General features: G+C 34.6%; 1 protein-coding gene across 1 annotated transcript in view; it reads right to left on the bottom strand.

The window, feature by feature from the left end:
• NAALAD2 (N-acetylated alpha-linked acidic dipeptidase 2) overlaps nt 1-27,823 on the bottom strand; it is a 57,042-nt gene that overhangs the window by 21,662 nt on the left and 7,557 nt on the right. The window contains exons 5-15 of the mRNA XM_025356491.1: nt 20,492-20,678; nt 20,047-20,148; nt 18,547-18,672; nt 16,636-16,822; nt 12,053-12,146; nt 10,962-11,060; nt 7,270-7,355; nt 6,868-6,987; nt 6,680-6,762; nt 2,797-2,860; nt 1,652-1,719 (exon numbers count right to left, since the gene is read on the bottom strand). Coding sequence (XP_025212276.1) covers nt 1,652-1,719; nt 2,797-2,860; nt 6,680-6,762; nt 6,868-6,987; nt 7,270-7,355; nt 10,962-11,060; nt 12,053-12,146; nt 16,636-16,822; nt 18,547-18,672; nt 20,047-20,148; nt 20,492-20,678 — 1,216 coding nt within the window. The remainder of the gene's footprint in view (nt 1-1,651; nt 1,720-2,796; nt 2,861-6,679; nt 6,763-6,867; nt 6,988-7,269; nt 7,356-10,961; nt 11,061-12,052; nt 12,147-16,635; nt 16,823-18,546; nt 18,673-20,046; nt 20,149-20,491; nt 20,679-27,823) is intronic.

The raw sequence follows: 27,823 nt of genomic DNA, 5'->3' as shown, positions 1-27,823 counted from the left end.
CAAGCTCAGCCTTGTCTCTCATCCCTACCCTATCCTCACATCACCAATATGGCTTGACTATTTGTGCTAACACGCACTAGGGATTAATAAAATTATAATAATCAGTTTACAGGAGAGTAAAAACAAGTCTTCTTTGTCTACTGGGTCTTATTATGCCCATAGATAAGCATTTATCTTTGTACAAAGGGGCATAGACGTCAACTTCTCCCTTATCAACTACCAAATTCTTATCATTCCTGACATCAAGGGCAGGGATCATCTCTCTAGGACAGCACAAATCATAAATTCCTGCTCCAAAAAGGGTTCTCTCAGTAAAGATTTTCTTTTCAACTTGCTTTTAGATACGATGCTTTTATGGAACATTCCAATGAAAGGATCAAAGACATCAGCTACCCAAGATGGTGACAGCATTGTGATGAGGAAAATGAGAGGAGTTTCATTTGGAAAACTAGTTTTTAAAGACATGAACAGTAAAAAGAGAGGGGTAAGATTAAGGCAGGAAATATTAATAGTACCCAGAGAGAAATGATATCTACTTCGTATTGCTATCTAAGGCTGACCTTGAAGCAAACATTTCCACAGGTAAATTCTTTGGCAAGGAACTATTTAAATGATGTTCACAGATATTAAATGAGTAGATTATATAAGTTTTAGAGATTCAGAGTCCTTTAGATTTTAGAGTTTTTAAAATATCTATAACTCATTTAATATTTATAAATTACTGGGAGATTAGCAAGCCTGCAGAATTATTTCCATTTTTGCCTTTAGACTTGCAATTACTTAATGTACTCACTACACTGACATAAAACAATGAACAACCTTGTTAGAAATTCTTTAATGATTTCTCCGTAATAGATTTCTGAACTCCTTGGCCCATTGGTTATACCCCATTTCTTGCCATCTTTCCCACCAACGCCTTTGGCTGGGTCATGCTGAGCTCCCTTCAGATCAGGAAATATATTCTTTTATACTTCCACATCTTTTTTAGATACTGTGTCCTCTGCTTAGAATGTCCTCTCCCTTACTTCTGCATCCCTTCATTTGACAGAAGCATCAGTGACTCTGCAAACTTACTCTTATGATCCTCAACTTCCCCCAGCCCCAGGATTTAATATCCTCTATTCCATAACTGTTCTCCATCATACATAGTATCAAATATTCCAGTGAACTCTAATTCCTCATTTACCAGTCTGTGTCCTCTCTAGATTACAGAGTGTTCGAATTCAGTGACCTTGTCCCTTTATCACTATTGCTGCTATAATTCATTTTATAGAGCCTGACATATAGTGACCACTCAATGAATATTTGTTGAATGAATGAAAGAGTAGCTAAGACAGTTTTTGAACCATACGCTTTTCTATTCCAGCTCAGTGTTCTTTCTGCTATATCAAATACCTCTGCCAGATAAATACATGTTACAACTGTTTACACAATTATTAATAAGAACTATTACTAGAACAAAGAAGCTGGTGATAATATCTTATGTTGTATAGGTAAATTGCATGTTAAAGATTTTGTTTTGACTTGTTTATATGATTCAATCATGTTCTCTCACCAGCTTAAAAATAAGTACCATTCATTTAGGTGGGAACACATGTTATTCATTTATCCATTCAAAAGAAAACATATGAAGACACATCTCTTTATATACCTCTTTTGTCAGTTTATACACTAATTGGTAAAGAAGGGGTGTACAGTCAACTCTGAGAGTATAATTGCCTGAAAAATAAATAAGACACAGAACATTATTTCATACTTCTAAGTGAAATTCCGTTTATGATTAATTCTAACTTTATTTTCTAATTGTAAACAAGATATAATGATCTTCAAATCAAAGATTTTATTCCCAAAGAATAAAACAGGGTGGAACTAGTTCTTCAGGAGCAAGAGAGGCTGCCCCATATATTTTGAATAGAAGAAGGTCTTGGTGGACTTTGGTTGCTAGGGCAGCAGCTCTCACAGTGATTATAAGGGTCATCCTTATGGCAGCATTTCTTAGGGGCACTTTGGCAAAGGAAGTGGTAAGTCTGTAGCATTAATTTCTTACTTGTTTCATTCTATGGAATAGCATATATCAAGATATTAGACAAAGCCATGTCAGTAATTATTATGCTCTGACATTTATTTAGAAATAATCACAATACAGTGAAAGCCTAGAGACACAAATCTCTTCATTTTCTGAATCATACTGTCTCCATAGTAGTGCTAATCAGAAATCGTGTCCTGTTGGCCTAGACAATCCAGATCAGTTTTTTTTTCTTTCTTTCTTTTTTTCTTTCTTTCTTTGAGAGTCAGGGTCTCTCTTACACTCCTGGGCTCAGGGGATCCTCAGCCAGATTGAAAGGGAGTTTGTAGTTCAAAAGAAGTGAGTACACTTACTTCAAATTTGTTACAACGAATACAGGAAATATTTCTAGACAGAATATTCTGTAAAATCTTTCTTCTGAACTGTTTTAGCCAAAATCTATTAATATCTTCATTGTGAAAACATGTGGTTAATACTAGAGTTTTAAGCAGTAATTTAATATAAACAAATAGTAAATATATCAAAGAAATTAAAAGCAATAGCTTAGTTATGAATTATATCAATTCATATGAATCCTAATTATTTTCTCTGTGGTAAAATGAAAAATAAAGGTATTACTGAGGCATCTCATAGGAAGGGGATATCTGAGGTGCTTAATAAGTTAGAATTTATAGGATTAATGGATGGTAAACTACTCAACAATAAGTAAAAGTTACTTGAAATAAAATTTCCTTTCTGAAAATTTTACTTCAAATTGAAATAAAATTTACCTTCTATAGATGAATCTGAGTTGATATAAGCAATGCTTCTCTCCTGGAGTATTTTGACATTCTCCTACAGTTGAAGCAAACTTGTTACTTAATTCACATTACTTACAGTTGTGAAAATGTCAACAAAATAAGCAAATTAATTTTGTGAAATAGCGGTTTACAAGTATCTTTCAGAATTAAATAGCTATATTCGTCTGTGACCATAATTTCTGAGAAAATGCAGAAAACCAGTTGGTTAACAACAATTATGCAATTAATATAAGAATTAAGGATACTCTGAAGCAATAGCTACTGTTTACAGAAATAGCAGAGAGCCCTAAGGAAAAAGAAAATATTTTCAAAGTGTGGTTCCTTGATTCCCTGCATCAGAATATGCAGGGATGTGGCTCCCATATTCTAGGGCCCTGCCCTAGATCTACTGAATAAGAACTCACAGTGAGGCTAAAAGTGGGGCCTCGAAATCTGTATTTTATTATTTTATTTTATTTTATTTTATGTTTGAGACAAAGGCTCACTCTGTTGCCCAGGCTGGAGTGCAGTGGGACGATCTCAGCTCACTACAACCACTACCTCCCAGGTTCAAACAATTCTTCTGCCTCAGCCTCCCAAGTACCCGGGATTACAGGCATGTGCCACAATGCCTGGCTAATTTTTGTATTTTTAGTAGAGACGAGATTTCACCATGTTGGCCAGGCTGGTCTTGAACTCCTGACCTCAGGTGATCCGCTCACCTCAGCCTCCCAAAGTGCTGAGATTACAGGCATGAGCCACTGCGCCGGGCTGGAAATCTGTATTTTCTAATAGATATAACTGGCAATTGACTTTTGCATACATTGAAGTCTGAGATCCATTTATAGAGGGGATACCCAAGTAAATTTATCATTCCAAAAGTAAGAAATAGAAAATTTCCATTTGTTTATATTTACTATGTATATGGAGAAGTGAACAAAAAACAAAGACAAAAAATTAGAAAGAGAGGAGGCACACATTAGGACAAAAACAAGACTCTCTTTCACTCTCTCACTCTCTCTCACACACACAGACACAGATTCAAGAAAGATAAAGCAAGACTAATGCACTTACACACAAAGAGGAACATACTGAGAGCCCTCCACCTCTCTCTCTAGCTTGTTAGCTTTATAAAATATGTTTTAGTAAAAACATCTAAAGCTGTGTGTGGTTATGGCACATAAAAAAAACTTTACCTCTTTTCACTGGCTTGCATAGGCCAGGTGATAGTTGACTCCATTACAGAGAAATATAAAATCAGAATTTCCATTATAACAGATTTATAGCAAAAATGAAGAAGATTCCTCATGTGTATTTAAAGAAGGTAAGCATGCTACTGAATATAATCAAAAACCTGGCACAAAACTGGAAAAGTGTATTGAAATTGCCTTTTAATGCACATGTTTATAAATTAATGCAAAGCATTTTTATTATTTTATATATTACATTTCTTTATGTTCAGCTGCTGAAAAATTTAAAAAACAGATGCATGTGTTTATGTGTGTTTATATATGTATCACAAGAAATCACATGTTTCTAAATCACATGTTTCTAAAAGCAAATGACCTCACGCACCAGAGGGGCAGGAGGAAAAAGATAATGACCTGAACTAATAAAATTTGATTCATCAAATTAATGTTATAGTTTCAAAATGCATATTAATAATACCAATGTGAAAAATAACAATTTGCAGTGTAAATGTGATCAACAAAGGATAAGTGATACCAGACAAGTAACTCACTGCAAGCTCCGCCTCCCGGGTTGACGCCATTCTCCTGCCTCAGCCTCCTGAGTAGCTGGGACTACAGGCGCCCGCCACCACACCCGGCTAATTTTTTTTTTTTTTTTTTGTATTTTTAGTAGAGACGGGGTTTCACCGTGTTAGCCAGGAAGGTCTGGATCTCTTGACCTCGTGATCCGCCCGCCTCGGCCTCCCAAAGTGCTGAGATTACAGGCGTGAGCCACCGTGCCCGCCCGGAAAGCATTTTTAAAACTGAACACAAGGGCAAGACAGGTACACCATATTTTAAAACAGCTCTATAAAATCTGGACTTATAAATGATAAATAGCAGATGGAGGAGGGCAGGTAAATACTTATGTACTGCACCTACCTAGAAATACCACTGGACCCAGCAATCCCATTACTGGGTATATAACCAAAGGAATATGTCATTCTATATAAAGACACATACACACATATGTTCATTGCAGCACTATTCATAATAGCAAAGACATGAATTCAACCTAAATATCCATCAATGACAGACTTGATAAAGAAAATGTGGTACATGTACACCTTGGAATACTAGACAGTCATAAAAACTAATGAGACTATGTCCTTTGCAGGGACATGGATGGAGTTGAAGAACATTATCCTTGGCAAACTCATGCTGAAACAGAAAAATAAATATCACATGTTCTCCCTTATAAGTGGGAGTTAAATTATGAGAACACATGGAAACATAGAGGGGAACAACACACACTAGGGACTTTCAAAGGTGGGAGAAGGGAGAAGGGAGAGGGTCAGGAAAAATAACTAGTGGGTACTCGGCTTCATACCTGGGTGAGGAAATAATCTTTCACTAGTAATATCACAGTATTAGTTTCATAGAGTCTCAAAAATTACTACATTTGAGTTATAGGTTTAACATTTCAAACCAGGTTTTTCAAAATTCTCTCTTCACCTAGTTTTTAAAATAGTTTTTCAAATAACTTTCAAAATGATATACATGTGAAAAACTAGGTGAAGTTAGGGGAGAAGTAAAGATGAAGAGAGAAGGGAGCCAACATTTATTGATCACTTACTGTGTGAGTTAAATGAGTTAAAATGGGCAAATCACATAGCTACTGTAAAGCTCAATAGAATTAATATTGCAATTATTATTGCTATTAATACATGATAACACTCTTCTAGAAGAGATGTGATCACAAATTGTGTGTTTATTGAACTTAGTCTTACAGAAAAAGTAAAAGTTTACCACTGGGTCAAGGCAGGCAGGATATGCCAACTAGAGAAATCAGCTTGTAGAGTTGTTGAACAGCATGGCAAAATCCCATGACACAGTTTACCTATGGAATATACCTGCACTTGTACCCCTGAACTTAAAATAAAAGTTAAAAAAATGTATATGCTTACCTTTTACATTTAGGAACTTAGAGATTACTTGACAGAGAGACTAAAAGAAGTTGAAAGTAAAGGGCCCTAGGAGAGACACTTAAATATAAATAATTAAGAGTCAGTGACAAATGACAATCAATCATATGTGAAGAAAAAAAAACCTACCTCTGAAATTGTAAAACAGGTCAATTTATTAAAGTAATTCAATTCACAGAATTATCACTTTATACTTAACAATGAAGCACCTATCTGTTGTAAATGCTAAAGTATACTTATGGTTGCCATTTTATATGGAATCTGTAAATGTGAAAATATAGTCAATATATGGCCATCTTAATAGAACATCTTATATTTTGTCAGATGGAAGAACTCTACAGAAACTTCAAAACCTTGAAAATTAGCTCTAAGCATCTGTATCAGTTTTTAGATATGTTAATTCTCTTATCAAAAACATCTTGCTAATTTTGATTATTTTGAGCTTAGTGATTTTACGTATTTTTTAATAAAACAAATACAAATGGCAACTAAAATATTTTGACCAGACACAATACATTTGTCTGTAGCCTAGTAATGAGAGGTTATTGCCAAAGTGATGTGAAAGTAAAAACAAACTACTTCTTAAATTCTCTTGAATCATTCTCCAAATCAAAACCATATTAGGTAATGGAATGTATTTTGATCATCCTGAGATACATACATATTTGTTCCCTGTTGACCAAAAAAAAAAATAATAAGAACCTTCTTTGTCTTAGTTACCTCAGCCCATTCTGTGGAACCCAGAAGTCCAAATTCTTCTGCATCCCAGCTGGCAAAAATGATAGTTCTTCTAGGTCTCCAGCCTGTAAGTATTGTTAACACAGGTGGTTAGGTACAACTGCCTAAAAAATAAAAGAAAATTAAGCAAGTCACTTTTTGTCATCATCTAGGAAAGAAAGGTTGTTTACCTTTACTCATCAGTTTTCCAAAACTCCGGGCAATTTCTTGCAAAACAGCAACCCCACTGGTTGGGTCAATAGCTCCAAATACCCAGGAGTCCCGGTGACCTCCCAGAATAACATACCTGTCTGGAAAATAATATGTTCAAAAAATCTACAACTTTGAATACAGTATAAATATTTGTGATTTATGTTTTTTTTTTAAAAATTATCTTGCTTGAGTTTCCTCTATAGAAGACAAGAAACACTATAAAGTAAAATCTTCTTTTAGACTTGTACCAGTTTTCCTCAAAATTTAGTAGTTTCAAATCAGCCAAAAAAACCCCACATCAATTGTTGCCTATAATTTATCTTTACTTACTCTTTAATTTTTGTAGAAACAAAATGTTTTAAAAAAATTATCTGACTCACCAGGTTCCACAGATCCTCTGATAGTTCCAATTACATTGTAAATCCTTGTAATTTTATTGATGTTATGAACATGCATTCTAACCTTCCTAGAATTTTAAAAGGAATAAATTAGTATAGCAAATTATATTTTTTTACAGTGTTTCATTATAAAAAACTATCCTCATAATAATGCTTTATTATGAAAAGCTGTGCAATATCATAATGAATTCTCATATCTCTACTACCTAAATTCAATAATTGTTAACACTGTTGAAGCATTTGCAAGTAAGGTACAGACATTATTCGAATTTGCTTCTAAGCACCTAAGTATGCGCCTTGAAGTCAAATTTTAAAAGCTGTCTATTTTATGTTATTTTCTCATAGCTAAATTGTTATCTATTTAAAATTCAAAATATTCTATTATTCAAAATGTCTTCAATATTTATTCTAAAATGTAAAAATATACCCCAGTTAATTATGAAAACAAAGAAGACAGCCCATTATGTAATAAAGAAAGAAGTATAAGCATATTATTTGAATGTATCTGTTTATATTAAATCCTAGGTTCAGTAATTTTCTTCATGATTGTGGAAATGATAAGTAAGTTTAAGAGCTGGCTTAGTGCCACCTATAAAAAACATAAAAAATTCTGTTGTTAAATGAGAATTTGGGAAACTCCTGCTAAAATGCACAACTACATAATGAAATGTTTCTAGGCCATGATTGTTGATTATGATTTGGGTCAGGCTTTTAAATATTCATTCATGAGTTACAATCAACTGAATTAGAAAACAAGGGAAAATACAATCAAGCTCAGCCAGACAGAAAAAAAAAGTGTCACACACATTTTATGACTCCAAGATGACATGGGAAAATGCTAGTTTTCCCCAAGAGAACAAAATTATTCATCGTTTATTCTAAGGGTAGGGAGACCGTAGTTGTTTCTAGTTTGTGATGGAAGAACGAATAAGACCCTGAAACTTGTATATTGTTAAGAACAAATTCTGGCTTCCCCCACCCCCACCAAAAGTATACTGTGCTTCTGATATTTAATCCATTCGCAATATTCAACTAAGATTACCTCAGAGGAAAACTAATCGATGGGTATTTTTTTTTTCATTTTAAGGCATTAAGTAAATGATTTCTTTTTGCTACTGACAGATGAAAATTAATAGCAGAAAAGAAGAAATACCGTTTAGCATGTGTTTCTAAAAATATGGGCCTTAAATATATGATTAGTAAGAAACCTAAATTCATTGGTATTGTGTCATTAACAGAAAAAAATCAAGTAAAGAAAAATGCAACATATGAGGAATGAAAAAAATTGATATTAGTCTAAACAAAAACATAGGCTATCTGCTAAGATTCTCAAAGAAGCACATCTCCATCTTTAAACCTATGTCTTTCTCGTTTTTAGTATTTTTGAGCTCCAGAAGAATATATATTTGTCCCATTATTACTTTATCACGTTTCAAATAAACTGAACTCCAGAATGGAGTCTCCACAGGGAGGAGATTTTTTGCCTGCTTTGTTCACTGCAGAATCACCAGAACGCAGAATGGTGCCCGGGGCATAGGAAATGCTCAAGAAATATTTGTGAAATAAATGAATATAATCCTGTAAGGAAAAATTGGGAAAAACTTCGGCTCATCCATTCATTATGGTCACCTTTACCTGTCAGTGTTCTTAACTAGACTATTTTACAGCTCTGTAGAGAAAGAAGTTAACTTGTAGAAATATGAAAGTAATGCAAATAATTCAATTCCACTGAAATGCACAATCTGTCTAGTGAACGTTTGTGTTCCTTTCCTCACTGTGGAAGATTTTTGGAGGTTCCACTTTGAGGTACAATGGATTCATTTTGCAGAACCAGGTATGGGCAGCTTAAACCAATTCTTCATATCTTCTTTTGGCTCTCACATGTAAATTCTAAGCAACAGAAGAAATTTAACTTTGCTGATACTCTGTATCCCTAGCTTTATTTTTTCTCTACTGATGTTGTGTTTTATGTTTCCGCATTGCTCAGGGCAGATTAAGTTATTCCTCATTGGTGGCAGCAATGATTTGGAGTTTGCCTTTATGTCTTGTCATTTGATAATATCTGTAAATGGATTAATGGATTATCGAGATCTCTGTGAGGTGAGACATGAGAGAATCTAGCTTTTAGTTTTGTTGTTGTTGTTTGTGTATTTGTCCACTTTGAGTTCTAACCAATAGAGAATTCTGTGCTCACACTGAAGGAACACGGCTATTTTATATCTAGACCTAGGAATGTTTATGTTTTTGAGTTTGCTCTTTAATTGTTACTAAAAGTGTAGAATTGAAGTTATATGTTTTCTCTGTCTATATGTTTCTGCTTATAAATCAGAAAGGGCTTTACCTTTCATTGAATAAGTTATGTTTTCCTTTCTCTGGAGGGTATAAGCAAATAAGATAATAGTCTCTTAAATTAAAAGAACACTGTTCTGATTGAATTATAGAGATAAACACATATAAATCAAACATTTATAAACTTATTTTAAAACAAGGAAATTGGACTTCTAATACTTTAAAATTTCTGGAATAAAAGAAATCTTACAGAAACTAAAAAAATATTCTGAGAATCCAAATTCACATAGTTAAGGGTAAATTGTTAGCAAACAAGACTGATTCAATACTTTTGGTTTAATAAAAACAGTTATATGCACTCTGATTTATCAGTATTACATTTTTCTCTCCCATCACATTTCAGGCAAATCAAACTTCTTGAAGTTCTGATCATGCCATGCTGTTCAACAACTGTACAAGCTGATTTCTCTAGTTGGCATTTCTTGCCTGCCTTGACCCAGTGGTAAACTTTCACTCTTTCTGTAAGACTAAGCTCAATAAACACGCAATTTGTGATCACATCTCTTCTAGAAGAGTGTTATCATGTTTTAATAACAATAATAATTGTAATATTAATTCTATTGAGCCTTATAGTAGCTATGTGATTTATCCATTTGAACTCATTTAACACACACAGTAAGTGATCTATAAATGTTGGTTCCCTTCTCTCTTCATCTTTCCTTCTCCCTTAAGTTCACCTAGGTTTTTTTTTTTTTTTTTTGAGATGGAGTTTCAGTCTTGTTGCCCAGTCTCAGTGCAATGGCGCATCTCGGCTCACCGCAACCTCCACCTCCCGGGTTCAAGTGATTCTCCTGCCTCAGCCTCCCAAGTAGCTGGGATTACAGGCATGTACAACCACGCCTGGCTGATTTTTGTATTTTTAGTAGAAAAGGGGTTTCTTCATGTTGGACAGGCCGGTCTCAAACTCCCAACCTCAGGTGATCCGCCTGCCTCGGCCTCCCAAATGCTGGGATTACAGGCGTGAGCCACCACACCCAGCACCTTCACCTAGTTTTTCACATGTATATCACTTTGAAAGTCATTTGAAAAACGATTTTAAAAATTAGGTGAAGAGAGAATTTTGAAAAATCTTTGAAATGTTAAAACTTAGAATTCAAATGTAGTAATTTTTGAGATTCTATGAAACTAATATTGTGATATTACTAGTGAAAGAATCCCATATTTCATTTTGTAAGTACTTCTTAAGTAATGTAAAATTGTTAATTGTTTAGTAATAAAAAAGAGAAAAAGAGATAAGCAAATTATCCCTGGCAGAACAGTTATCTTGACATGTTTCCAGTAAAAATATAAAACTTTTTCAGACTATTAAAGTAATGCAAAATTACCTGGAAGAATTACTCCCTGTAAAGCCAGGTCCGATACTATAACTCACATTGAGGGCTCCCTTCCAGCTCTCATCTGGTGGAGCCATTCCTCCCAAGTGGCTGTCAAAATAAAATGAAAGTGACAGAAAAAGGCTGACTATCACCATTTCTAAGGAGAAATTATAATGTTTGATGACAATATTTCATTCATATATAACACAAATATTTGTCATTTGTGCCAGGTACTGTCAAAAAGTCCCCGCTTTGTGGGGTTCATATTCTAGTGAGAGAGCCATACTGAAATCAATATGTAAAATATGTAATACGTTAGTGATAAGAGCAAAGAGAAAAAATAAAATAGTGATGGCAAATGGGAAGCCCATCTCCTTATTTTTGACCTTAATTATTTATGTGGGGATTCACTGAATCCAAGAAATCCTAAATATAGGAAATTAATGACTCTATTAAGGAGAATAAATTAATTTGTAAAGAAGCTGCTGATTACATAGTAGGCACTCAAACAATTATTAAGTTGTGATACTCATACAGGCATTTAAAAATGGCAGTTGAGAGATATGTAAAGAAATGTCAGTTATAGAATACAATAATTGTTTACTATATTTTAAATATGGTGCTAAGTATTTTACACATATGATCTCATAATAACACTATGAAGGAGAAACAGTTACTAGCTTCATCTTACAAATAAAGAAACTGAGTCAGAGAAAGTTTAAGCAACTGGTTCAAGGTCATACCTCTAGTAAGTGGGGGGCATTGTCATATTCTTATAATACACGTTGAATATAAATATCTAATGAATACCTATGAAAATTCAATTGCTTGAAAAATCTCAAATCAGAATTATCTTTGGACATAGTTTTGTATGAGAATTTCATTTGCAGCAAACAGAGAGATATTTTATTTTTATTTCTTAGTCACCAAATGACTACTTTTGTGAAATGAAAAGATAGTATACTCTGTTATACCTATTTCAGGATTAATTTAGTTATAAAACTTTATGTTTAACATAAGAATGCCATATTGGTTTTTGATGAGAAAATAGACACCTAGTGCAAAATATCTTAATCTCATATCCAACAAGAAAACTATACCGTAATAATATTTCTGCATCATTATATCCAATGGGATGTACAGGTATTTTGGGGATTCCCACTCCTTCTTCAACATCAAGTCTGAAAGTGTATTCTAAAAAATCAAATGCATAAAATGAAAACAATTTAAAAATCTGAGCAAGAGATATACAGGGATTTTTTGCATTACCATTGCAGATTTGCTATACATTTGCAATTATGCCAAAATTAAAAGTTCCCGGCCGGGCATGGTGGCTCACACCTGTAATTCCAGCACTTTGGGAGGCCAAGGTGGGCAGATCATGAGGTCAAGAGATCAAGACCATCTTGGTCAACATGGTGAAACCCTGTCTCTACTAAAAATACAAAAATTAGCCAGGAGTGGTGGTGCACACCTGTAGTCTCAGCTACTTGGGAGGCTGAGGCAGGAGAATTGCTTGAATCCAGGAGGCAGAGGTTGCAATGAGCCAAGATCAGGCCACTGCACTCCAGCCTGGCGACAGAGCAAGACTCCGTCTCAAATAAATAAATAGATAAATAAATAATAAATAATAAAACTTCCCCCAAAGTCAGACAATTGTTTTGCCTAATACATCTTACTTAATAAATCATTTACATTTTAAGGTAATGTTAATTATAGAGATGACAGTTTTCCAAATTTGTTTTGACATTTCACATAATTTTCTTGACCTTTACAAGAATATTTTATTTCCTCAAGGATCTTTTGAATCTTTCTCAGAGAAACGTTATTAACAAGATGCTTAGAAACTGTGTCCCAGATTCTGAAACTATAAGTAATTGGAAAGAAACCCAAGAGAACATATGCAATATTGGGAATAAATGAGAAACATCTTACTCAAATAGTAATGTAATATATTATCATTCAAGGAAGCCTGAAAATTATCGCCAGCCCTAAAACCTCATTGGAACTGTGGCTTTCAGCCAAGATAGAGTTAAAGGGACCAAATTTACCTTCATGCCTGAAACACCTTATTTTTTATTCACCTTATTTTATGTAAATGAAACATTTTAAAAATAATAAATTATGTAAAATAATAGTTCTATCATGAGATTTTTATTAGGTAAGTAGCTTCATGAAATAATTGACTGCTGAAACAAAAATTTTAACACTATAATTAGGTAGTAAATCAGTAAGTATATAAGACTTTCATAACACTATTAACTAATTTGACCTAATTGACATTTACAGAATATTCCAACCAAAAGCAGAATATGCATTATTTTCAAGTGCAAATAGAATATATATTAGATAGACCACATTCTGGGCCATAAAACATGTCTCAGTAAATTCTCAGTATGTTCTGTGACCTCAGTGGAATTAAATTAGAAATCAATATTAGAAAGATACCTAGAACGTCCTCAAATATATTAAAATTAAATAACACATTTATAAATAAACCATGGGTCAAAGTAGAAATGAAAAGGGAAATTAGAAAGTATTTGGAACCAAATAAAAATAAAAACACTCAGCCTAGGCAACACAACAAGACCCATCTCTAAAAGTAAACATTAAAAAATTAACTGGGCATGGTGGTACATGCCTATAGTTCCAGCTACTTGGGAGGCTTGGGCAGGAGAATCACTTGAGCCTGGGAGTTTGCGGTTACAGTGAGCTGTGGTTGGACCACTGCACTGCAGCCTGGGTGACAGATAGGGTGACAGAGTGGGATCTTGTCTCTAAAATACAGTAAAACCACAATATATTAAAATCTGTAGGATGAAGCTAAAGTAGTGCATATAGAGAGAGGTATAGCACTAAATAATCCATCTTAGAAAAAAAGTTAAGTTTCCGACAAATGACATCAGTTTCCACTTTCAGAAACTAGAAAAAGAACAAATAAAGGCCAGAATAAGCAGGAGAAAGGACATGATAAATATCACAGCAGAAATCTAAGAAATAGAAACTGGCTGGGTTCCTGACGGCTCATGTGTGTAATCCCAGCACTTTGGGAGGCCAAGTCAGGAGGATTGCTTGAGTCAAGGAGTTTGAGACTGGCCAGGGTAGCATAGCAAGAGCTATCTCTATTTAAATTTTAAAAAAGAAATAGGAAACAAAAATAATAGTAAAGATAATCAATGAAACCCAACCTGGTTATCTGAGATCAATAAAACTAATAAACTTCCAACAAGACAGATCAGGACAAAAGGAGAAATGACTAAATTGCTAACATCAGGAATAAAGGAGAGAATATCACTCTAGTACCTGCAGACAGAAGAATAGTAAGAAAATATTATAAACCACTCTATGCTCATAAATTCAACAAGTTAGAAGAAATGGACAAAAATCTTTGTAAAAATGCAAACTACCAAGACTCACTTGAGAATAAATAGACTATATATAAAAGAAATTCAACTTGTAGTGAAAAACAGTTCTCCATAAAAAACTTCAGGCACAGATAGGTCCCTGGAGAATTCTACCAAGTATTTATAGACAACATTGAACCCATTCATTATAAGCTCTTGCAAAAAAGTGAAGATGAAATGGTTCCCAACTCATTCTAAGAGGCCAGCATTTCTCTGATACCAAATGACATAAAGATATTACAAGAAACTAAATCTACAGCTTAACATCCCTTATGACCATAGACAGAAACATTCTTAAGAAAAATGTATCAAAAATTCAACAGTATGTAAAAGGATAATATATTGTCACCAAATTGGATTTATTTTAGGATGACAGGGTTGGATTAACATTAAAAACAATCATATAATTTAACAAAAGTAAATAATAACATATGATCATCTCTATGTGCATAGAAAAAAAAAATTTGGCAAAATCTAATATACATTTCTAATAAAAACAACCCAGTATATTAGGATAGACAAAAGGAATCTATAAAAAACCTAGAGCTAGCATAATATTTAACAGAGAAAGAGTGGATACTTTCCCTGTTGGAACAGAAGTAAAAAGCGAGTATGTCTGTTGTAACAACCTCTATTCAACATTGTACTGGAGTACCTCTATAAAATGTATATAAAAAGAAGAAAGAAAAAAAAATGTCCTGGAGGTTCTAGCCAGTACAATAAGGCAAAAAGAAGAAAGAGAGAAAGAGAGAAAGAGAGAGAGAGAGAGAGAGAGGAAGGAACGGCATGTAGATTGAAAACCAAGAAATAAAATTATCTTCATTTGCAGATGACATAATCATGTATGTAAAAATGCTGATAGAAGCTACAAAAACTAGCAGAATTGATGGGTTTAACAAGTTTGCAGGATACCAGACCAATGTATTTTTTCTAGAAATAGAATAATGTTTTCATTTCCTAGTAATGAAAAGTTGGAATTGAGACTACAATAGCATAAAACTATGAAATGTTTGTGGATAAATCTGACAAAAGGTATGCATGATTCATACAGTGAAATCATAAAACTTTGCTGAAAGAAATTTAAGATTGCGAAGTTACATTTTATTTATGGATCAGAAAAGTAAATATTGTTAATTCAATTCTCCCAAATATTGCCAATTCTCCCCAGATTGATTTATATATTTCATTAAATCTCAATCAAACTCCCAGGAGGCTTTTTGGTGAAAATTGTAAATTAGTTCTAAAACTCACATGGAAAGGACCAAAATTAGGCACAATGTTTTGAAAAATAGAAGCGTTGTAACCTGGAAGTTGTACACATCTGTTAGAAGGTAGAATTGAAAAGATTGGCACACTAAATATTGGTGAGGACATAGCAAATAGAACGCTCATACATTACTGTTGAAATATAAAATGAAACAACTTCAGAGAACAATTTAAAAATTTCTGTGAAAGTTAAATATCCAACTAACCATAGTATTCAGGCATTTCACTTCCAAATATTTCCCAAAGAGAAATAAGAGAACACGTACATACAAGGTCTTGTACAACAACTGTTCATGACACCTTTATCTGTAACAGCCCCCACACTGAAAGCAATCCAAATGTCCATCTACAAGTAAAGGAGTAAACTGCGGTATAGCCATTCAAGGGAATACTACTCAGCAAAAGAAAGAAAAACTATTGACAAAAATGCCAACATGGACACATCTCAAAATAATCATGCTGACAGCAGAAAGCAAGAGGAATGGTTGCCTAGGGATTGGCATGAAGTGGGAAGGAAGAGTTGAGAGGGTGGGAATATAAACAGATGAGAAGAAGCTTTTCTGGGATAATAGGTAAGTTCATTATTTTGATTGTAGAGGTCATTTCACGTATGTAAAACTTCAAATTTTGTGTTTTAAATAACACAAAAACTCATTTGTTTTAAGAAAAAAAAAAAGAGAAATGTATGTATTAAGAAGAATACAATCCATCGGTAATTCAGGGAACCTAAATTGTCATTTGTTAAAAGGAACATTACTTTAGGTATGAGGATCAGTATTTCTGAACTCTAATAAAGGAAGAAGGAGAATATGAGTTTACTCCCCATGCCGACATCTCATGAAAATTTAAAATAATACAAGAACAAATGTTTTAAAATTCCTAGCAGCAGTAATCCAAAATTATATAAGTGTACTCAATTTTAGTTTAATATTATTCTGAACATGCTTGCTTTTCTTTTAAAAGGGCAAGGAGTATTTTTGCAAAATTGGTGGACTGATAGGCTCATCCCTCACCTTTTGCTGGATAGCCTGGAGTGAGTGGGTCACCAGCACCATTCAAATTTAACACATTTCCTCTCTGGGCTGCAGTTCCAGGAAGATTCCATCCTTTGGGATATGGCTGTACCTCAGGAGCAAAGTAGTCAGCCGGATCTGAGTACAGGATGATTCCTATGGCTCCTGCTAACATGGCATTTTTAACCTGCAGGGGCAATGTGCAATTCATAATGCAGATATGGCAAATGGTTGGCTTATTCATATAAGAAAGACATTAATTTAATAATGGAAGGATATTTAGACACTGCCTTTTATCATGCAATTACACACTCAGTTCTCTTGGCTTTGAATACAATTTCCCACCTGTTAGACCTAATAGACTTCCATTATTCCATGGAATTCTAAACAAGTTATCATTTCTTCCGTGAAACATTCCCATTATAACCCGCAACTGTAGAATTAATGTTCCTTCTTTGCAGTTCTACATTTTCTATATTATAGGATAGCTCATAATGTATTAAAATATCTTTTAAATGTCTATCTCCCCTATTAGGCTGAGGGTGTTTTTGAAAACATGAACCATGTCTTCTTAATTTTAAACTACTCTAAAATCTTGCACATCATAGAGTAAGCATTCTACAAATATTTATGGAACTAAACTGATTTAAAATTGTATGCAGAGCAGTCATATTTTGCGAAAAATGGCCCAGGGCTTTTGTAAACATCCTTCTAACAATTCAAACTGGCCAAGAATAGGAAAATGTACCCTATGAGATACTAAATTCTTCTTCACCAAAAGTATTGTAGCAGAAGATGGATAACAGTCTTGATTCATAAAAATGCATTCCAATATTTAGAGAGCACCCTGTTATATCACTCAGAGTATAATCTGTCACAACTTTTTGAAGGAAAATTGATGATGTCTATCAAAATTTTGAAAGAATATACACTATTATTTAGCCATTTAATTTCTATGAATCTATACTACAATAATCTTCACACAAATTTCTGAAGTATATATTGACAAGGATGTTCACAATTAAATTATTTGTAGTAGTAACAAATTCAAGATAAGACAAACGTCATCAGTAGTGGAATGGTTAAATAAATTGCTTGTCAATTCTGTGAAATATGATGCCATCATTTAAAATAGTGAGGTAATTAATAAGAAGTTATATAGAAATTACTAAGTACCAGACACTATCCTAAGTGCTTTCAAACAAAGTCATTCAATAAGGACTCTATGAGATTGGTGCTATTACTGGCATTTGCATTTTATATATGAGGAAACTTTGCAACTGAGAAGTTAAGTAACATGCTTAACTTAACATGCTTACTGTTACTTAATATGTTAAGTAACAGTAAAAGACCTAGAAAGAATAGGATCTAGACCAGAACCCAAGTGATACGGATCTAGGGTTCTATACTCTTAACCAATATATTACATAACTCTCAATGTGCGGACATGAAGAATATGAGTCTTGGCTGAATGAAAAAAATTAAGTCTTGTAATATACAACGTAAAAGTTAATAAATAAATATATGTAAAATGGGCATATAGGGACAGATGTATTTATATTCCACATAATTAGATTTGAGAAAAGCTATTAAGATTGATTATATCTGGATAATGAAGTGGGTAATGCAGGGGAGCTCTTCATTTTTTACTTTATATAAATTTCCTTCAATTAAATTTCAAAAAGCAAATATTACTTTTGTAATAAAAATGATTAAAAAATAATTTTCTTTTCCAGGTATGTGAGAAAACATAAAAACATGAGTTTCTGTGTACCCATGGCAAATAGGAAAAAAAAAAAAAGAAAAGAAATGTTTGAAAGCAATTTGGAAACTGAGAAGCAAGTTGGTCATTTACATTTACAGAATATATATATCCTCTCATTCTCTGTAGAAAAACAAATAATACTGTACTTTATTTCCTCTGAAGATTTTTCCATATCTTGCAATAACAATCTTCCCAGTACAGTTGATGCCCATCTCTCTTTCTAGTTTGAAAAAGTCTTCAGTGCGAGCATAGTTCACATATATAAGATCTCCCTATAGGGAAAAGAAAATATATATAATACTGCTAAAATTCAAGAAAAAAAACAAAAAATAAGTTTGCTTCACAATACTACATCATCAAAAGTGTTTCCTTTCTTTATTTTGGGAATAATAAACAGACCCACGGTAATTATGCAGAAGTCATTAGAGAATCTTTTAAAATCCTGGAAAGGTTTTTAAAAATGACAATGTATAAGACTTATTTATTTATTTATTTATTATATTTGAGACGAAATTTCACTCTGTCATCCAGGCTGGAGTGCTGTGGTGCTGTCTTGGCTAACTGCAACCTCCTCCACCTCCTGAGTTCAAGCGATTCTGCCTCAGCGACCAGAGTAGCTGTGATTACAGACGTGCGCCACCATGCCCAGATAATTTTTGTATTTTTTAACAGTAGAGATGGGGTTTCACCATGTTGGCCAGTCTGGTCTTGAACTCCTGGCCTCCAATGATCTGCCCCCCTCAGCCTCCCAAAGTGCTGGGATTACAGGTGTGAGCCACCGCACTCAGCCAGACATATTTAAACAGTGTATCCTGTGTTGAAGAAATTATCAGTGTATGCTAAGCCACAGGGAATAGAGTAAATAAATGTCATTTTGAAGATCCTAACTATATTTATTTACTTTCCAACCATTGCATTACCTTAAGAACCTCTATGGTATGATCTATAAAATCCTATCTATGAATCTATAAAAAATTCAAACTATTAACAATGGAAAGAAGCTTGTAAAAACACCTACTGCCGGCTGGGCACGGTGGGTCACACCTGTAATCCCAGCACTTTGGGAGGCCGAGGCGAGCAGATCACCTGAGGTTGGGAGTTCGAGACTAGCCTGAACAACATAGAGAAACTCCGTCTCCACTAAAACAAAAAATACAAAATTAGCCGGGCATAGCGGCGTGCACCTGTGGTCCCAGCTACTCAGGAGGCTGAGGCAAGATAATTGCTTGAACCCGGGAGGCAGAGGTTGCAGTGAGCCGAGATTGCGCCACTGCACTCCAGCCTGGGTGACAACATCGAAACTCCGTCTCAAAAAAACAAAACAAAACAAAAACAAACAAAAAACACCTACTGCCTCACTGAATTAAAAGCGTGTTCAGCAGTTTCTTTGTTGTTTCAAAGAGTGGCATCTGCTTCAGCAGGATCAGTTTTTAATGTATTTGTTTTGTTTCTTTTTTCTCTGGTGTTCTTTTCTATTGTATTATAATTTTTTTTAATTGGGGGATGAGGTTTTCATAGTACTGAATATCAAACAATGGATCAGCATGTATGATTCGCCTAATTTCCTTGGTTTTAGTCCTCTATACAGATTTTATATAGCAAAAGAATCATTTAAAGGCTTGGATTACAAATGTATTTTATTTTACCTCTGGCATGCCTTGGGCTGAGAAAGCATTATATGGTGGAACAATATTTGTAACATTCTCGTAGCCATCTGGTGTTGGTTCGAAGTATGATGTTTTGAAAATCTAGCAAGAATTAGAACATGTCAAGTTGGAGAGAAAAATTCCAGATTATTATTAAGATATAATTCATTTTGCCTCCAAGCATATACTTCAGATTAAGCATCCTGGAACTAGGTTCTATAATTAAATAGATAAATTACACTGACAACAATGAGAAAGAGCCTTATCATTATTATTGTCTTCCTAATAATAGAAACTGGCCTCAGGACTTAACACCATGTCAAACACATAATGGATACTGAATAATTCACTATTAACAAATGTCTACTTTTACTTGACCCTACATTACAATCCACATAAAATAGTCAGATTGTAAAACATAAAAAGTACCAACAATTTCACATACCTCAGTTTCATGTTCATCCACAATCGATATATAGTTGGCATTTGTCTCATTGGGGTAAGATAAGAGGACATCGTAATGAACCAACTTGGCTGAATCTAGTCCAAATTTCTTCCACTGGGTTTGGATTTCCTTGGCAAGCAAGAAATTTTGTTCTGTTCCTGCCAGATGAGGAAGCTTTGTAAAAGAACTAAAATGAAAATAAAATATAGGAGGGAGTTAAAGACTATGCTCAGATGATGTGCCTAAAAACTACTCTAAATGCACTACTTATGCTTTGGGCATTAAGTTATTGTTCCTGTATGACAGATAAAAGAAACTTAGCTGATGTTACCAGTTTCTAGACAGGCCAATTTTTAAGTTATTTGTATACAACTGAAGTTTTCATATTACGCTTCCTCAGAAAAGAACACATTTCATGGTAGACACAATCAGCAGAGGCTCAGCTATGAGAAGACACCCTGGAAGAACCTCATACTCCTATACTAACAATGTTCCTTTTTGCTGCTTGTCAGAGAACAGAGACATTTTGGGAAAAAAATTAGATCTTAATATCCACAGGGACCACTTGGGCACTTCCATGTTTAACTTATATGTTTCTACTGTTGATTGTATCATCGATGCAGCTGCTTATTGATCTCATTGATGTCAAAGTGCATGCATTTTTATTTTTAATATCCCCTTAGTGCTTAGTTCTTGCCTTTTACCCAAAAAGTACAGGCTTGCTGAATTTAATTTGGGCAGTGTTCTCTTGGTTCTGGATGCAAATGAGTTGTAACATTTAAGTGACCTCACAAACTTAGTTCTTAGTGAGATTTATTTTACTTGGGGTGAATAATACTTTTTTTTTTTTTTGAGACAGAGTCTTGCTCTGTAGCCCAGGTTGGAGTGCAGTGGCGCGATCTTGACCTGGGCTCACTGCAAACTCCTCCTCCCAGGTTCACGCCATTCTCCTGCCTCAGCCTCCTGAGTAGCTGGGACTACAGGCGCCCGCCACCGCACCCGGCTAATTTTTATGTTTTTAGTAGAGACGGGGTTTCACCGTGGTCTCGATCTCCTGACCTCGTGATTCGCCCGCCTCGGCCTCCCAAAGTGCTGGGATTACAAACGTGAGCCACCGCGCCCGGCCGAATAATATTTTAAAAGTCCCTGGCCGGGCGCGGTGGCTGACACCTGTAATCCCGGCACTTTGGGAGGCCGAGAAGGGTGGATCAACTGAAGTCAGGAGTTCAAGACCAGCCTGGCCAACATAGTGAAACCCCGTCTCTACCAAAAACACAAAAAATTAGCCAGGCTTCGTGGCAGGTGATTGTAATCCCAGCTACTTGGGAGGTCAAGGCAGGAGAATTGCTTGAATCTAGGAGGTGGAGGTTGCAGTGAGCCGAGATCATGCCAATGCACTCCAGCCTGGGTGACGAAGTGAGACTATGTCACAAAAAAAATAAAAAATAAAAAAATAAAGTCCCCCACCATCAGTAGAACAAAAATAAACCCTTTTTTATTTATTTATTTTTTTTTAGTTAACCAGACGACAGCCACAAAATATATGGTAGTAGAGGGAAATTAACATGCACTGAAAACCTGTTGTATGACCAGCACTCTACAGTCACTTTCATATGTGTTTTCTCATTTAATCATCACAATCCTTCTTCCATCATCCCCATTTTGCAAATGAGGATACTGACAGAGTGGCTGAATAATCTACTCATAATTTTACAGCTAATAAATTCTGGAACTGGAATCCAAAATTTTAGTTATCTGATCTTGAGAAATAGTGATATTTCTAAATAATTCATCTGCTCTTATTACCCATGTGCTTAAAATTCTTCTACAACTCCCTGTACCCCGCATTAGAAAGTTCACATGGCATCTAAAAAAAAGTTCTAACATGGCATCTAAAGCACTTTTGGGTTAGGTCCTCTCTTCTGTCTTTTCAGATTAATTTCCCTTCACTCTCTTATAAACTTTTCTGCTCTCTGTCACTGAGTATACTTACTTTTCTCATAAAGTGATTATGATCTTTAATACTTTTTAGCCTTTGCACAATGTCTTATCTCAGTCAAAAATATTGTCCCATCTACCTGACTCTCCCTCTATTACCACTTCAATTCATTCTCCTTTCTTATCTCCAAACTATTAATCATCCATAAGGACTCTTCAAGCATCATCTTCTCTGAGAAGATGTCCTTCTCTATATCATAAAATGAAAACTGCAGGTATCAGATGTTTAATTTCATAATATATTTATTTTTAAAAAGTACAAATGTGTTCAGATGGAAGTTATTTTATATGTATAGGAATAAAAAAGTAAAACAGAGACATTTAATTTCTAATTTATACAATTCATTATTTTAGTTTCTACAAAGAGCAGATACGATTCTTGTAATTAGAAAAAAAATACTTATTTCTTTAAATTAGGAGGAAGGATTAGCCATGAACTTTTTTGCCTCCCATATTTTCAAGAACCCCCTGAAATGAAATAGAGAAGTACAGAACAAGAGTAGGAAGGTATAACATCCTTTATTTTATATCAGAATTTCTCCATATGGTCCCAAGATGGGCATTACAGCTTCAGGCATACATATTCACCCAGTAACTTCAGGAGAAACAAGTACAAACTAGAATAACTATTCCTTCTTTTGTGTTTAACAAAGGAACATTTTTGTAGAAGATCTTAGCTAAGTTTTTCTCTCATTTCATTAGGCAAAATAGGGTCATTTACCCCTTTTCAAACCAATCAAGAGATTCCTGGGCTGGGAAGAAGGTAACCTTTACTGAACACATATCCTCCTGAGGGAGGGAGAACACTCACAGTTGAGGCTCTGTTAATAAGAAAGTGGCTGGGAGAAATAAAATTGTTCCTACATTTAAGCCCTTTAACTCAATCTCCAAGCCCTCCTTTGCCTTCCAAACTCCTCTGCTGTGTTCATTAACCCTTTAGATCGGCAATCAACAATTCGCCTATATCTTCAGCACCTTCTCTGAATGTTTCCCTGACCTCCTTGTCTTTCTTTTCTTTCTTTTTTTTTTTTTTATTTGTTTTTCCAGGTGGAGTTTTGCTTTTGTTGCCCAGGCTGGAGTGCAGTGGTACGATCTCGGCTTACTGCAACCTCTGCCTCCCAGGTGCAAGCGATTCTCCCACCTTAGCCTCCTGAGTAGCTGGGATTACAGGTGCACGTCACCATGCCCAGCTAATTTTTTGTATTTTTAGTAGAGGTGGGGTTTCATTATGTTGGACAGGCTGGTCTCAAACTTCTGACCTCAGGTGATCCATTGTCCTCGGCCTCCCAAAGTGCAGGGATTACAGGCATGAGCCACCATGCCCAGCCAACCTCCTTGTCTTAACTGGTTTCCTCTGAGGACTCTGCTCACCTGCAGGCTGTTTATTTCCCATGACCCCACATATCTCATGACTAAAGTTCAGCTAGGAGGCCTTCTTACTCTCCACTGGCTCTTTCAAATATATCTCTTTCTTCTTCTTTCCAAACTAACAGCTTTTTGGAAGCTTACACCAAAAGTCACCACCCACTACACCTTCTAGGCACTGTCATCTACAAAACTTTAGGTCACGCCTCTTCATTCATTAAAGTTGGGGGCCCCTAATATGCTGTATTTCCCACTATCTCTGTTCTTGTCATCATTCTTGGTGTGTAATTTTTGTATTTGGTTGGATGCAAAAGAAAAAACAACACCAACAAGATATTTAATCATCATGAAAACCATTCAAAGATTGCTTATCAACCTATGCATAATCCCAGCACTTTGGGAGGCCAAGGCGGGTGGATCACCTGAGGTCAGGAGTTTGAGACCAGCCTGGTCATCTCTACTAAAAGTACAAAAACTAGCCGGGTGTGGTGGTGGGAGCCTGTAATCCCAGCTACTCAGGAGGCTGAGACAGGAGAATCGCTTGAACCCGGGAGGTGGAGGTTGCAGGGAGCCGAGATTGTGCCACTGCACTCCAGTCTGCGCAACAGGGCAAGAGCCTGTGTCACAAAGAAAAAAAAAAAAAACCTCCGCCATCCTACTGCTACTGCATTGCATGAGCTATATATAGATTGAGTCTCTCTTCAAGTGATGTTCATTCCTACTCATTCTTTTCCTTGTATCACCAAAAAAGCACCCCAAAACAGACATTTTGAACTAACCTCTTGATATCTGATGTGCCTTGATAATAAATAGCTAAAATTGAATAAGAACATTATAGCTGATTTATTCCTCCTTACAATAGCTCTCAAGTTCATCCATAGACAATAACATGGAACTTTGTGATCTCATCACTCATCTGTTGTTACAGCGCAGATGGGTAGAAAATAGAGATACTACTCAACTTATGGTGAGGTTATGTCCCTATAAACCCACTGAAAGTCAAAAATACTACTAAATTTAAAATGCATTTAATACCCTGATAAATCCATCATAAAGTTGAAAAATTCTAAATCAAACAGTCATAAGTCAGGGATTGTCTGTTAACTGTAGTGTATGTACTTCACTGGGTGTATTTGTCTGTAGGGTTTAACTGGAGTATTAGAAGAAAAGAAGAGAAAGAATGGTGCAGAAAGATATTTTAAGAAATAATAAACAAGACCTTCCTAAAATAATGGAAGACATAAATTTACATTGTCAAGAAGCTCAGAGAGCCCAAACACGCTAAATTTAAAGAAAACTATACCTAGACACGTAGTAAAACTGCTGAAAATCAAAGACAAAAATGATACATGTTATATGATTTAATGACTAAACTTCTCATAGGATGACAGCAGCTAGAAGACAGTGAAACATTTAAAGTTCTGAAAACTTCATGTGTGTTGGCAGAGTCAACCCAGAATTCTATATTCAGGAAAAATATGTTTAGAGAATAAAGTTGAAGTAAAGAATTTTATGGATGAAGAAAAACTAAGAATTTGTCACCATCAGAATCCACATTACAGGAAATACTTAAGGAAGTTATTCAGACTCAACAGAAATAGCACAGGGCAGCCTAAATCTTCAGAAACAAATCAAAAGCATCAAAAAGGATAAATATCTAAGAAACATGAAATACTAATTTTAACTTTAATTGGTTTACCATACATATAAATGTTCGAAGAAAAACTATAACATTAATATAGCATTTTTTGAGGTTTATATTTCATGTCTGTATGATACATATGACAGCTACTTCATAAAGGATGGTGGAGGAGAGAGTAAATGGATATACACAAGTGTGAGTTTCTCCATTTTATATTAAGTGACACAGTAGTAAATTTAAGCATGCAGTGAAACATTATAGATGTGTAATATAACCTTTAGAGTATCCACTAAAAAGTATAGCTAAAGAGGTATAGCCAAAAGATAAATTGAAATAAAATAAAATTTCATATATTTTCCCCACTATCAAAAAGTCAGAAAATGAGTAAAGGTACAGAAAGAAAACAGAAGACAAACCATAAAGTGGCAGACTTAAGTTTAATTATATTGATCAATAACTATATTGTATGTTAATGGACTAAACAGTCACAAGGCAGAGATTACCAGAGTGGACAAAAAAGCAAATATCTATTATATGTTGCCCACAGAGGGCATACTTAAATTAAGATTACAAAAATGGATAAAACAGCAAGTGACAACTGTGTTCTCTCTATAGAGGGTACATTTTAATTCTAATGAAAGTGATAGTTAAAAGTAAGTCGATGGAAGAAGACATCCTATATAAACATAAGTATTAGAAGGCTGACATGGCTCCATTCATATGAAATAAAATAGATTTAAAAACGTTTTTACTAAAGATAATGAAGCACATTTCATAAAAATAAAAGGTCATTCTGTTTTGAAGACATAACAACATCCATGTGTATATGCCTAATGAATGAGTCTCAGAATACATAGAGCAAAAACTGACCAAATTAATGGGACAAATAGACAATTTCATATTCATGGAGAAAACTATAACATGCCTCTGGATTAAATTTGACCCCCTCCCAAATTAGTAAAGAAATAAAGGAATTACCTAACAACCAGCTAAAAAAGAAAAATCATATGATCATATTAATTGATACAGAAAACGCACTTGGCAAAATTCAACACCCATTCATGAAAAAAACCCTCAGCAGTCTTGGAATAGAGAGGAGCTTTCTTGACAAAGAGCATCAGCAAAATACCGAAAGCTACATCATACTTAATGGTGAAACTAAATCTTTCTCCTTAAGATCAGAAAAAAGAAAAGAATGTCCATTCTTACTACTCTTATTCAACAGAGTAATGGAAGTTCCAGTCAGCACAAAGAGGCAACTTTTCTTAAAAAAGTAAAAGACATACAGATAAGAAAGTAAAAAGAAATGAAACGTTCCCTTTTTGAAGATGACATTATTGTCTACATAGAAAATTCCAATGAACCTACAGGAAACAAACCGAAACAAACAAACAAACAAACAAACAAATCAAACTCTTTCCCACCTTCCAGCCAAGTCCAGTGGCTCACACTTGTAATCCCAGAACTTTGGGAGGCCAAGGTGGGAGGATCGCTTCACCCCAGGAGTTTGAAACCAGCCTGGGACATATGGCAAGACTCTGTCTCAGAAAACACCCCCAAAATCAAAACAAACAAACAGACAAAACCTCCTTAGAGTTCAGCAAGGTCACAGGATGCAACATCAATACACAAACGCAGCTGTATTTCTATATGCTAACAACAGAGTATGTGGAAAGTGAAATTAAAACACAATATAATTTGCATTTGCTCCAAAGAAAATGAAATACTTAGATGTAAATCTAACAAAGCATATAAAGCATCTGCTTAATGCAAATTACAAAACGCTGATAAAAGAAAGATGATCTACAATTGGAAACATACCATGTTCATGTAATAGAAGACTGGACATAGAAAAAAATGTCAATAATTCCCAAATTGTTCTATAGGATTAATGTAAATCCTATCAAAACCCCACCAATAGTTTTTTAGACAAATACGTGTTTATTATATATTTTAAATGAAAAGGTAAGAGATATAGCATAGCTACAATAATAGTTTAAAAGAATAAGGTAAGAGGAATCATTCTATGTTTTGTTAAAAATCTACTATATCACTTTAATAATCAGGACAGCACAGTACTGGGTCAATAGGGCAGAATATAAAACTCAGAAACAGAATAAGGCTCTGTCTCTACAAAAGAGAGAATCTAGAAATAGATTCACACAAATAAGCCCCATCAATTTTTAACAAAGGTGCAAAAGCAATTAAATGAAAGAAGCATAACATTTTAACAAATGGTGATAGAGCAACTGGATATTCTCAAGCAAAAGAATAAACTCAACCTAAACCTTTCCTTATGCACAAAATAACTCAAAATAGTTCAGAAA

The sequence above is a fragment of the Theropithecus gelada genome, chromosome 14 (assembly GCF_003255815.1).
Source record: "Theropithecus gelada isolate Dixy chromosome 14, Tgel_1.0, whole genome shotgun sequence".
Taxonomy (NCBI): Eukaryota; Metazoa; Chordata; class Mammalia; order Primates; family Cercopithecidae; genus Theropithecus; species Theropithecus gelada.
Note: the sequence above shows the minus strand (reverse complement) of the source record. Positions and strands in the feature narration are given on the sequence as shown.